At 40.5% G+C, this 13568-nt stretch overlaps 1 protein-coding gene across 1 annotated transcript in view; it reads left to right on the plus strand.

The window, feature by feature from the left end:
* tpo (thyroid peroxidase) overlaps nucleotides 1-13164 on the plus strand; it is a 118878-nt gene extending 105714 nt beyond the window's left edge. Inside the window, exons 13-15 of the mRNA XM_060855113.1 lie at nucleotides 6780-6988; nucleotides 7523-7693; nucleotides 13013-13164. Coding sequence (XP_060711096.1) covers nucleotides 6780-6988; nucleotides 7523-7693; nucleotides 13013-13164 — 532 coding nt within the window. The remainder of the gene's footprint in view (nucleotides 1-6779; nucleotides 6989-7522; nucleotides 7694-13012) is intronic.
* The last annotated feature ends 404 nt before the right edge of the window (nucleotides 13165-13568 follow it).

The raw sequence follows: 13568 nt of genomic DNA on the forward strand, positions 1-13568 counted from the left end.
TCAAAGTTGTCAGGGCCTTTTTATTCATATGAGCATTTTAGTTTAAATCATGGTTTTCGCATTGCACTCATCTTTTTCAACAAGTGAAGACAGTGGAGAAGACAATCTTGGCACAGAACAGCCCAAGCAGGCTTTTTTAAATCATGAGTTTATGTAACCGTATAAAACAGGTGTGGGAGGTCACTAGTTTACTTTGCATCATCCCCAATTTTTGCTTCCATTGACTTCAAGTCAAATCAACCCCTTAGAGATCAAGGGGAGTCACATTCCCACAAGCAATGTTTACAGCACCCCTGTTAGAGACACATCCTTCCTCTGGGATGTGAGATGTTGTGGGACAGCCCTGAGAGTTAATGCCATTAATGACAGCAAGCGGATTCCAATGCAGGTGATTTTGAACTTCATCTGGTCAAAATTTGTCTTTTGAGATTGAAATGAGGTCTAGGAGTACACACCAATTTAGTTGTTTACATTAGATTAGACTATTTTCTTCGCTTAGAATAATGACTGCTGTTACTTAATGAACCGAAACTATGGAATATATGAGTAAGGTGATAAATCAACTATTTATTGATAAAAGTAGAAGTCCAACTGCACAGAAATGTAAGTGTCAGAGATTAACAGAAGTGAAATCACTCCTTGCTTTGCCCATTTCTCCATCACCAGCTGAGGAGAGAGCTGCAATTTTTCACAGGTATATCCCATTCCCCAAGTAAATTTGTCAGGTTGGCTTGGGCGATATTTAAGTGTTCCAAATGTTAGTTTAAAATGTTAAATTATTGCATGTGCTAATGAAAGGCACAGCATTTGTTTTTCCCTCTCCAAAATTAGTCAAGCATTGTTCATGCTCTAACTCGTTTTTCTGACTCTACACCAGCCTTACCAGTGATGCTAAAAGGAGCAACTACAAGCTGCTGAAAAGCAGGGGTTAAATAGGGCCAGTGGGTCTGACAGTGAATGGCATTTTAGAAAAGAACCACATTTCAGAGAAAGAATCTCGAACTGTAATTAAGACTGGTATTTTGGCAATAGTCTTGAAAGACATTAAAGGGGAAAATAGAGGCTGCAGCATAAATATACAACAGAATGAAAGATGGTGGGGGTTGGGATGGGGGGGGAGGGGGGCATCTTCAGGACTGCTCCAATGCAGACCCAGAGAAAGAGTTCCTCATTGCTGTGATGTTTTAGTGGTTTCTAATGAACTAGTGGTTAAATAATCAAAAAGGCAAAACAAAAGGATTAAGATAATCGTCAGAAATTAGGATTTTATTCTGAAGTACCAGAAAGTTAACATCCAGTGTTATCACATGGATGGATATGTATGGAATATATTCTAGCAGTTATTTGGTTGAAATGAGGTTAGTTGCTTGGGGTTTTGAAGTGCAACGATTGTTGCAGATATTAGAGTGAACTCTCCCGTAGCTGGCAATGTAATTGTGAAAGTGTGTTTATCTTTTTTTGGTCACATATTCATAAGAGTGTGGATCAATTGACATAAAAGTTAGGTTTCTGTAGAAGCTCTGGGCGGGATATTTTAGAAAGAGGTATTACTGAAAACATTGAACGAGGCCAGCAACGCTGAAGGGGAATCGATGGTTATGGGGAAAGGGCAGGAAAGTGGAAATGAGGAATCAGCAGTGATCCTGTTGAACACGAGAAGCAGGGTCAAGAGTCCGAGCTGCCTATTCCTGTTCTTCTGATCTTATGACCGTAATATGGAAACCTTGGAAAATAAATAACATGTTTATAACTTGAAAAGACATGATATTTTTGGTGAGTTCCATTATACTATAAGGGTTCAACAACTTGTTTATTGTGTCAAAGAAAGTAAACTTAACAGCCTCTTCATGATGGCAGTTTATGATTTCTTATGGAGTGGTCCATAAAGTACAAGTTTAGATTAGACTTACAGTGTGGAAACAGGCCCTTCGGCCCAACAAGTCCACACCGACCCGAAACCAACCCATACCCCTACATTTACCCCTTATCTAACACTACGGGCAATTTAGCATGGCCAATTCACCTGACCCGCACATCTTTGGACTGTGGGAGGAAACCGGAGCACCCGGAGGAAACCCACGCAGACACGGGGAGAACGTGCAAACTCCACACAGTCAGTCGCCTGAGTTGGGAATTGAACCCGGGTCTCAGGTGCTGTGAGGCAGCAGTGCTAACCACTGTGCCACCGTGCCGCCCATAATTGAAAGGAGCTTTTATTAAATATCCATTTAAATGTGCAGTATAGGCCTGTAAATCAGCAATCCTGTTTAGAAAGCTTTACTTCTTTCTTCATGCTAGGTCATCACTAAAAAATTTGATCCCGTTAAATGCCTGTCAGAACTCTTGCTATCTATTTTTACTTTTCTCGTTAGCTTTCTCTCATTTTCTAATTTCTTTTTCCTGAATAACCTTCTAGTCATGGTCTGGCATTTTTTTAATGCTCTGACCAACCCTCTGAATTGCCAACTCATCTTTGCACAAGTATAGTACATCCTTTTTGCTAAAGCTGATGTTTTCATGAACTGTGATGGTGGTCCTCTCTTGGATTTTTGTTTGTAAGAGGAATACATTTGCAGATTGCTCTGCTATAATATGTGTTTTGTCAGTGAGAATTCGCTATAATGTAATTGACGAATTTGGGACACTGTTTCTAAAATGCTACCTGCAACACGATTACATCCTCAACACTTTTAAGCGCTGTTTCTAAAGTCCAATTTTTCTATAATGCAGGGTTGCTCAAGAATGCAACCATCACATTATAGAAGAACTACTTATATTCTAAGCATTCTGAATTATCTCCTTTAGTGCCAGCCACTACTTTTCTTATGATTTGAGTATTAGTCCATTTCAGCTGGCTTAAATTTCATGCTCATATAGCTGCAGCATTTCCATTTAAAATAGTAATCTTAGACTCAATCTTCTCTCTTTCAATAAATGCAAAGTGCATCATATTGTAATTACTGCTGCCTTGAGGTGGCTTTACCCTGAGGTTATTAATTCATTCTGTCTCATTACACAATATCAAATCTAATATAACCTGTTCTCTGGTTGATTCCACGCTGTGCTTAGTGCAAGAAACTATCTCAAAAGCATTCTGAATACTCTTCATCCAGGCTCTTGTCACCAATTGAATTTTTCCAGTCTACATGTAGATTAAAGTTATGTGATTATTGCCATGACTTTGGAACCAGTATAGAATATTTCTTCTTCTATACCTTATCCATTTAGGGGTGCGATAGGCCAATCCTACATGTGATTCCTCTTCCCTACTATTCCTCATCTCCACCCAAATTGATTCTGCCTCTTTGACCACCAGCACCAAGATCACCTCTGGTTCAACCAAGACAGAAAATTCTGCATGAAACTCCACAGGTCTGGCAGCATCTGTGGAGAGAAGAACAGAGTTAATGCTTAGAGTCTGAGAAAGCTGTTCTTCAAAACTGATTGTCACCTTTAATGATTATACCAATGCCTTGTTTGATGAAGAGTACCATGCCACCACTTTTCCCCCTTTATTATTCATTTTAAGTTGCTGTGTACCCCTCAATATTCAGAACCCAATTCTTGTGGTCCTGCAGCTTTGCCTCTGCAATGGCTATCAGAATATAGTTGCTTACTTAAAAGATGTGTTGTTAATGAATTTACTTGTTATGAACATTACATGCATTCAGATTTAGAGCCATATGTTTTGTCTTTTCGAAATTTTTGTGATGTCTAGACCTAAGTGTTGATGTTTTCTCTCTACAGATGTTACCAGACCTGCTGAGCTTCCCCAGTACTTGCTGTTTTTGTTTCAGATTTCCAGCATCATCAGTTCTTTGAGTTTATATAAGAATGTGCCTTAAAAATATTTACTAATGCTGCGTCTGTGCTTCTGAGACAAGGAATTCAAATAGCACAAAACTCTCTGAGAGAGAAAATGTCTCCTCATCTCTATCCTGAAAGGGCAATCCACAATTTTTAAACAATGTGCAATTATTAGACGTTGTAGATTTGTATTCTAAGGGCTTGCAGTCTATCACGATTACTATAAACTGCTGCTTCAATAATCTGTTCTGCAAACTGCAAACAATTAGTGGCAGGCATGTATGTGCATATTGTGGATCACAATTTGGTTCTGGAATAGCGTACTTGACACCCAAAAGATGGTTGCAAGTAAGTCCAATTCCTTAGCGCAGTTAAGAGATCATTTTTAAAATTTTCCTGTATATGGTAGCAGAGGATGAATTATGCGCTCTGTTCTACAGTTCTGTTTTACACTCAGTAACTTGCAGTTTTTAGGTGTTTCAAATCACCCCCAGACCTCTGGTTCTGACACTGGACTGATTTAGGGAATGGGAAATGAAGAAGGCAGTAGACAGGTGTTTCAGGGCAAAAGAATCTTTGTGTTTATTTAAATACAAAAAGGTAAGTATAATACAAGAAATAAAGCTAAATGCAATAAACAGTGAAGTTGACGCAATCAATTATACAGAGGTGAGTAATTAAATACACTATTAAATAAAACATAGATTAAGCACTATTAGGACCTAAATGACAGGTTTACTTACAGGATCTTTAATCAGGCTTCCTACCCTTGGAGTCCCAATGCACAGTCACCTCTGCCTTCCCTTCCCCACCAGCTAGGTCAGAAACTTTGCGGTCTCGGGAGTTTCAACTCACCACTGGGGAAGACACAGTTTTAAAGTGCACCCTGAGGTTCTTGCTGTTGGTTCTCATGGTTTGGAATAGGCCTGTGTTTGGAAGCTTTTGGTTGGCTTCTCCCCTCTCGATGTCCTTGGTTGCAATGATGCTCATGGTTTAGCTTCCAAAGTCAGTTTCTCAGTTTGGCCTGCGTGGTCCTTGTTTCCAAAGCTGCTTGTTGGGGCTGGAAACCTGTGGGGAAGCTGTTTCTGCAGAAACGTGTTGACAAGGCTTCTCTTCCCAGGTCAGATCAGGGCTAGTAGTGATACAGATCGTGTGATCCATTATCTCTTCTCAAATCTGTGTTGCCAATGTGTTACTGGTGCTCTCTTTGAAGCCAATTGGCTTCCTGATAGTTAAGAGTTTGTGTAAATGTGTTTTGATTGAAGTTTAATGTCCGATATCTGTGTAGGCCCATACTGTCCAGGCTGGATAGCCCGAAGTATAAAACTTAGTCCAGAGTCTTTGTTTTTGTTGCTTGTTCTCTTAGAGTGGAGGTATGAATTGGAATTCCAAGCTGAACAATAGTCCCAGACTGAAATCATTTTGGCATTGTGTGTATGTGTTGCAGTCTGAGTTCAGGATTTTGTCTAGTGTTTTAGATGCTAGAAAAGTCCAAGGTCTTGTCCAGTGTGTTAGATAATAGGGATTTTGGCTCAATCCTACACTGGTTCCATTACAGTTCTGTTAACATTGCCAGGCACACTGCCCACAACAGTAATTTTGACCCCACCATCTCTCCAACCCCTCTAACAAAACTTCCATTATCCACCTCCTGAGAACCTGTACAAAGGCTAGTACCAACCTTCATATTGTTTGAACTTACTCTGAGCCCAATCAACAAGGAATATTAAGACTGTTATCTCACAAGCTTCAGAATCACAAGGCTTGAGGACTAATTTCAGGCACTCACTGGGTCTGCCTTTACTGACAGCTATTACACCACCTTTTTATCACTGAGCTGAAACACTAAACACTTTTTCCTTCATTATTTGCCTCAAACAACAAAACAATCTATTTCTTATTCCGGTGAAGTCACTTCTTGCAATCTTCATGTGATTCCAGGACAATTAACCAGAATCTCATGTTAAAATGTGATGTCACTTAAAATCAGTTCTGTGAAGTTCTTTTGGACTCCATGAGGCATGTATAACACGATATAAATGCAAATGTGTTCTATTCCTTAGCCACAAGAAACAATATAATTACAGATTCATTGTATCTTTGTTCAGCCAATTAAGGAACACCGTTAAGGTCTCTGAGAATGATACACAGTTGTTCCTCAGTCATCCTAGTTTTCACTCCCACTGCTTTATTTGCAACTACATTCCATGTGTTAATTATTCATTGTACAACGACTATCTCATAATTATACCTTTACAGGTATTGGACTTGTCATCTGCTGAAGTCTTGTTCCAGGTCATGAGCATTTCCTTTTCCTCACATTTTAATTTATCTTGTCTCTTCTGATATTTCAGCATTGTTCATCGGTGAGGCTTTGCAGACTTGGCGTTTTAACAAAGTGCATAATCTTTTTAGATATTTGATTATCTTACTGTCAGTTTCCTCCAGAGTTCACCTTCACCCTACTGATTTACCAATAATGTCACCAATCTTGTGTGTCAGTGCACATCAATGTCTCATACTTTCTTCATAAATCATTATGTATCTTTCTACAAGATGGTTACACTGTTAATGCAGCTTACATAACCAGAAGTGCTGCTCAGAGCCTGCCTTAATGATCACAGTATATATTATATAAATGTAAGCTATAGGCATGTAGAAATATGTTTGTGTTGTCTGGAAATGTTGCATATGTATGTTATATGTTTGTGTGTGCATGTATAGATGTTTGTGTATGCATTTATATGCCTACATGTACATGTAAATAAATATGATAAATAGCATACTGTCTTATGAAAGAAATAGAAGATGAGAAGTTTTGAAACTAATCTCAGGATTCAGATGGTGGCCAAGTGTTCAGGATTGGTGCTTGTGATTGTTGTTATGATTTGAAGTCCTGTGACATTAAAACAAAGGTTGCATTTATTCCTATGTAATGTGAATAACAATGAAACCTGCTCTCTGCTCCTTAGATTTTGGTGGGAAAATCCAGGTGTCTTTACATCAGCTCAAAGATACGAACTTGCCCAACATTCACTGTCCCGTGTCATTTGTGACAACACCGCAATCACAGAGGTGCCCCTGGATGCCTTCCGGTTAGAGCAGTACCCACAAGGTTTCATGCAGTGTGATCAAGTTCCTGGATTAAACCTTCAGGCATGGCACGATAGTCCTCAACAAGGTACATATATTGCCCCACCTTGCGATTATTGGCAATGAGATTGACTGCTGTGCTTCCATAACCTTTAACACGACTGGAAAAATTCTAGCCGATTATTTGTTGGAAAATAAATTGCGAGTGCATTGAGGCAATACATTAACATATCTATAATTTTATGGTCAAAGAACTACAGAAGTGTGTAGGATCTTTCAAATCTTGCTTTTTAAGCATAAATTTATCAAAAACTCCCATTACCAGACTTTACATATAATTCTACATTTGTCACCACTCTTCCATCAATCTTTGACTTTTAATGTTTTTTTTCTGAGGTTTTCATGTATTTCTGTTATCAAAAATACTAATTTGAAATGTCTGCTGAAAGAAATGTTATGCAGAAGTGAAGGAATTAGTGCACTACAAAGGTCAAACTTTAGCTATTAAATCAAGGAGAGACACATCGAAAATAACGAGTGAACATCATGTGAGAAGATTTTGTACAAATTGCTCAATAAATTTGCTTGCCAGTCACAATATCTCCAATTTCTATGTTTTCAGTCATATCCTGTGGACCTCCACCACCAATAGAAGACGGAGCATTTGTACTATGCACTAATTCTGGAGTATCAATCGTTTCATATATTTGTCATCATGGCTTTCACTTGTTTGGACCAGAGGAGTTGATCTGCACTGTCAGTGGATGGAGCAGTGATTCACCAGTCTGCAAAGGTAAATATTGAAATTATTCAATCACGTGGAACAGTCATTCATGCTAATGTTATATGTTTATTATAATCGACATTCTGTATTAGGTATATTTTATTTGTAAAGTTACAGGTTCTTGCTTACTGCTATTTCCAAGCCTGCTTTTATTACTCAAAACTGATATGAATTTCATTTTGAATAACTTACGATACATTTGGACAGGTTAAGAGAGTGGACAACGAAGTGGTAGATGAAATGCAACATGGGAAAGTATGAGCTCATGCACTTTGGTCGGAAGAATTGAGATATGGAATACTTTCTAAATGGGGAGAAATTTCAGAAATCAGAAGTGCGAAGGGACTTGGGAGGCTTGGTCCAGGTTGCTCTTAAGGTAAATTTGCAGATTAAGTCAGTAGTTAGGAGGGCAAATATAATATTGTCATTCATCTCGAAAGGACGAGAATATAAAAGCAGGGATATACATCTGAGGCTTTATAAGGCTCTGGTCAGACCACATTTAGAGTATTGTGAACAATTTTGGGCCCCATACCTCAGGAAAGATGTATTGGCCCTGGAGCAGGCGCAGAATAAGTTCACTAGAATGATCCCAGGATTGAAAGACTTAACATATGAGTTGGAGGACTCTGGGACTATACTCAATGGAGTTTAGAAGGATGAGGGGGGGATCTCACTGAAACTTACAGAATACTGAATGGCCTATACAGAGTGGACATTGGGAAGATGTTTCCATTGACAGGAAAGACGAGGACCCAAGGATGCAACCTTAGAGTAAAGGGCAGACCTTTTAGAACGGAGATAAGGAGAAACTTTTTTAGCCAGTAAGTGCTAAAACTGTGGAATTATCACCACGTAAGAATATGGAGTCCAGGTCATTGAGTGGATTTAAAACAGAGACAGATAATGTCTTGATTGCTAAGGGGATCAAGGGAGAAAACAGGAACACAGGGTTGAAAACCTATCAGCTATGATTGTATAGTGGAGCTGACTTGATGGGCCAAATGGCCTAATTTCTGCTCCAATGTCTTATGGGCTTATTTTATTGATATAAGGATCTATGCCCTGTTAGAGCAGACAAAAGACCTCATTAATGCCATTCAAGAAAATGAAAAATTGCTGTGGAAATGATTGAGTCATGGACTATCACAACAATTGGCCTGTCCGAGTATTTGATCCATTTTCTATTTATCTTCTTAAAATATGCAATTTTCTGACAAAAGACAGAAACAAGCAATACTTTACTGATAGTGCATGAAGGTACTTAATGGCATGAAACCTTCTGAGCTGGGCTTCATGGTCTCCTGCATCCTTAACTATGATGGAGTCCATGCAGCTGAGGCACGAGAGACCAAACAAGTAACCTCCGGGACAGATGAAGAGTAGAAACTCACTCATAGTCTGCCTTTCAGGTTTCCACCATTGTAAATGCAGAGGACTGGATTTCAAAGTCCAGATCACAACCAACTCGCTGGAATTAAATGAATGAGTTTATTTAATCAGGGTGGCCAGAATGAGGGTGGCCAGAGGTTTCACCCTTTTGTAAGTGCAGGAGTGAGTGTGGAACCTAGAACCCACCTGCCCCAGGGAAAGATTCAGCAGACTGTAGTGTGGCTTCATTGAGAATCTGCCAGAATTTACGGAGGGCAAGTGGACATTAGCAGCATGGAGGCACCGACCATGATTGATGTTGGAAGAGTTCAACAGCTAAGTGAAATAGATTTCAATAAAAACAGTGAGAGCTCAATGTGTCTGGCAGCTTCTATGCACAGGAAAACAGATGTAATGTTCCAAGCCCCCAGTATAACCCTTCTGTGGAAATGGTTTTATCTGCTTTTGAGTTCATCAATCACAAATGTTGCATGAGGTGCACCTACGTTCAACAACATGAGTTATGCCTGTGCTGTGGTGCTATTCCTGCACCAATGAGCTGAATCTTATCAGAAATGGGTCTACTGTCATTTTCATTGAGATTCTTCAATGTGTTCTCTCTGTGAAGTCTAGTGACTTTCCTTGTGCGTTCATTCCAAACTGGCCTCATTAACTATCCATCACACCTCAGGGTCCCCTCCTGTCTGCTGCCCGATCAATTCTCTTACTCATCAAGCTAGATGCATGTGCTACTGCTTGGGTACCCTGTGATCCCCTCTGAGTGTCATCTTGCCATGCAGCCAGTCAAGTGTTGACAGTCTGGATTTGCCATCACTCAGCAGCAACAAACCAGTGCTGCTCATGGTGCAGAGACAACACAGTTGACACTTGCTTACACATACAACTGCATATTTCTATCTCAGTTGCTATTTAAGTACCAGGTCACACTTAATGTCCATAGCTACATCCCTTCTTACAACCTTTACTAATCACTTATTCTTTCCCCAGTGCTCATGATCATATTCCAATACGTTCGATGTGGGACCATCATATGCAAAAAGGTTTCAATCATTTCAAAACACTCACCTATAATAGCAAACATCAAAAGCAAACAGAAATCACACAAACAGAAACTGTATTTGCTTCTTGTAACAGAAATAAGCACCAAACAATTTTACTTTGTTTGGGCGTGGTCCACCAATATGGTGCACATTCTCCTCCTCCTCCCTGTATCCCACCCCACCTAAACCCACCTCGAACAATGCCTGAATGGTAGTGATCTCCTGTAACCCACCCTCTCACAATATCCCTCAGCCTCCACCACCAGACTATCAGCTTCAAAATCTATATGTTGAACTTCTTCCCTTTTCTATGCTTGTCCCCTCTGCATTCCAAGTCGCGGTCTCCAGTTCCCAGTACTGAGTCCCCACACCTCCCTACCACAACAAGGTTCCTCATATCTCCCACAAATAATACCCAAGATTACCATGGCCCAGGCCCTTTACCAATTTGGATGGACAGACCAAAGTGAAGACTGACCAGACCGTTGACTGATATCTGTGCATCATGTTGATTGGCTATCTACGTTTTCCCAGATTGTTTGCACATGACTAATGGCGGTCCCACTGCCTTGGGCTGGAATGGGACAGACCCCCCTGAACCTTACTACCACAATGTCTGACTGTTCCCAAGCCCCTAGACTGATTGTGGATGCTTTCCTGATTGATTGCTTTGACTGAGGACTATGCCCCTTTGAGACATGACTACTTAGTTGTTGCACCATGCAAGTGTAAACTATTGGCACATAGTGCAGGTATGTGATTGACATTTCCACCCTCTTGACTAATGACTACTGACAGGCATGACAAGATACCTGGCTTTGTGTCTGCACTAAATGGCAAAGCAAGACAAAAGTACTGTGAACATTCAAAGTGAGGCTCAGATGGCAAAATGCTAAATGGCAAAGCAAGACAGGGCAGGAATGCTATCAGCATCCAGGTCAGGGCAAGGGACTGAATCAGTACTAAAGCAGCAAGCAAGCAGCCCTGAGACACACCCTGGTCTCATCAGCAAGCTGCCTGACTGTCTGTGCATGTAAAGTGTCCTTGCAGAAGCATTCCAATGAAAGATGCCAACGTACTTTCCAGTGCAGAATTGAAGTGCAGAATGTATGTCAGCAAATCAGATTGATTATGCACAGATGCTGACATGTGTCAAATGCCCACATCCATGATTGTGAAGTGCTTGCAGTCGCTGCCCATTGAGCATACCTTGAGATGTTGGTGCCAGTTGTCAAAGGTGGAGGTTGGTAGGAGCAAGCAGCAATCTGGAGTCGCCAAGTACCTGCCCTGTCTGTCCTGCCAAGGTTTCTATCCAGCAGGTGAGAGGAGGGGAGAGTACATAGTAGTGAGACATCACATCTTCTCCAGTAACATATCACTCTCACCATGAATTTTGAAGTAATGCAGGTGAAGGGAGGTGCATAAACTTTACTGAGAGTAGATGGAAGGGATGTAATCCCTCTGTCATGGCCGAGTGGGTAAAAGCAGAATGAAGTAAGGTATGTAAAGTAGGAGAATTCAGGTTCAGGCCCGCAGTTAGTTGCCCTTGAAAAAATGGTGTCCTCATGAATCTCTGCAGTCCAATTGCTGTAGGTAGTCATGTAATGCTATGATGGAGGGAGTTCCAAGATTTTGACCCCACAACACTGAGGAAAAGGTGATGTATTTCCAAGTCAGGATGGTGAAAGACTTGAAGGGGAACATACAGGTTATGGTATTCCCATGAATCTGCCGGCCTTGATCTTCTAGATGATAAGTGACATGTAAATGTGTTTATCATTGGGTGGCATTGTGGCTCAGTGGTTAGCACTGCTGCCCCACAGCACCAGGGACCCATGTTCGGCCCCTGCTTTGGGCGACACTCTGTGTGGAGTTTGCACATTCTCCCCGTGTCTGTGTGGGTTTTCTACAGGTGTTCCGGTTTCTTCCCACAATCCAAAGATGTGCAGGTCAGGTGAATTGGCCATGCTAAATTGCCCATAGTGTTAGGTGCGTTAGGTAGGGGTAAATTTAGGGGAAGGGAGGGGGCCTGGGTGGGTTAATTTTCAGAGGGTTGGTGTGGACTTGTTGGGCTAAAGGGCCTGTTTCCATACTGTAGTGAATCTTGTCTAAAAAAATCTATGGCTGAGTTTTACAAGTCTTCAGCATGGATTGTTGAATAGATGATGATTGCAAGATAATGTTAGGTATTTGAGGTGGTGACCAAGGCAGGATAGCTCTGCATATAATCAGAAGTCACACAATACCAGGTTACAGTCCAACACATTTGTTTGAAATCTTAATATTACCTGGAGTCATGTGACTTCTGACTTTGTCCACCCCAGTCTCACACCAGTACTTCCACATCCCCTGCACACTGTCATTTCATCTTAAATGAACAAGGACCAAGATAAGGGAGCAAGGTGGAGATCTGGGGACATTGGTTTAATTCCCATCAAGGCAGCTAATGGAATTTAAACTCAATTAACAAAATCTTCACTTGAAAGGTAAGTTCAGTCAGGGTGGCCAACCATTGATGTGACAGAAGCCCATCTGGTTCAGTAATACCCTCTCGGGAAGGAAAATCTGCCATCGTTAGCTTCCCTGGTTGGCATGTGACTCCAGATCAATGACAAATGACTAAACCACCGTCTGAAATGGCCTGCAAAACCATTCAGTCCAAGGGAAATTATGAACAGGCAACAAATACTTACCTTATCAGTGATGCTGACATCCCATGTAAAAAAATGTAGAAAGTTTTAATGACTATCATTGAAGAATCGGTAGCCTAGCTAGTCCCTATTCTTTTCACTAATGATGAAAGCAGGGTAACAGAAAATAGCTGTGAGGGCTCAGATAAAGCAGATCTGAACATTGTGCTTTATTGCAATATTTAAGGTATGTTTCCTTACTGTAGATATGAATGAATGTGAAGATGCTACAAGGCCTGCTTGTCACAGCTCTGCAACCTGTGTGAACACCGAAGGAAGTTACATGTGTATCTGCTCTGATCCTTACGTAATTTCAGAAGATGGACAAGGCTGCATTGATAATAAACTACAGAAATAACTCTCTGTAAGAATGTCATTGAAAGAAAAACACACCGTTCAGATTTTCCTATCAATAAAACGACTGCAACTAAGTCATGAGGTTTGACTCAAGTGGAATTGGGAATGTTATTGAGAATGAAGTTATGAAATAAATTCACTATTTCACTGAAGCAAAACAACTGACAAGTAAATGGCTTAGCAAAGATATATCGAGTGGTATCAGGGTAAAGAGGGGTCATTCAAAATTTACAAGGTATTCTGCCGTAACAGGTAAGTAACAAGTGCAAACTGTGAAGAAATCAAGAACACTATGTAGTATCAGATTATTAAGTCATGATTTCAATTATTTTTTTCTCCCAATAAATATATAGAAAATTAAGGGGTTAATAGAAAATTGGGCCCAAAGTAGTAGTGAGAATCTGG

The sequence above is a fragment of the Hemiscyllium ocellatum genome, chromosome 3 (assembly GCF_020745735.1).
Source record: "Hemiscyllium ocellatum isolate sHemOce1 chromosome 3, sHemOce1.pat.X.cur, whole genome shotgun sequence".
Classification (NCBI taxonomy): Eukaryota; Metazoa; Chordata; class Chondrichthyes; order Orectolobiformes; family Hemiscylliidae; genus Hemiscyllium; species Hemiscyllium ocellatum.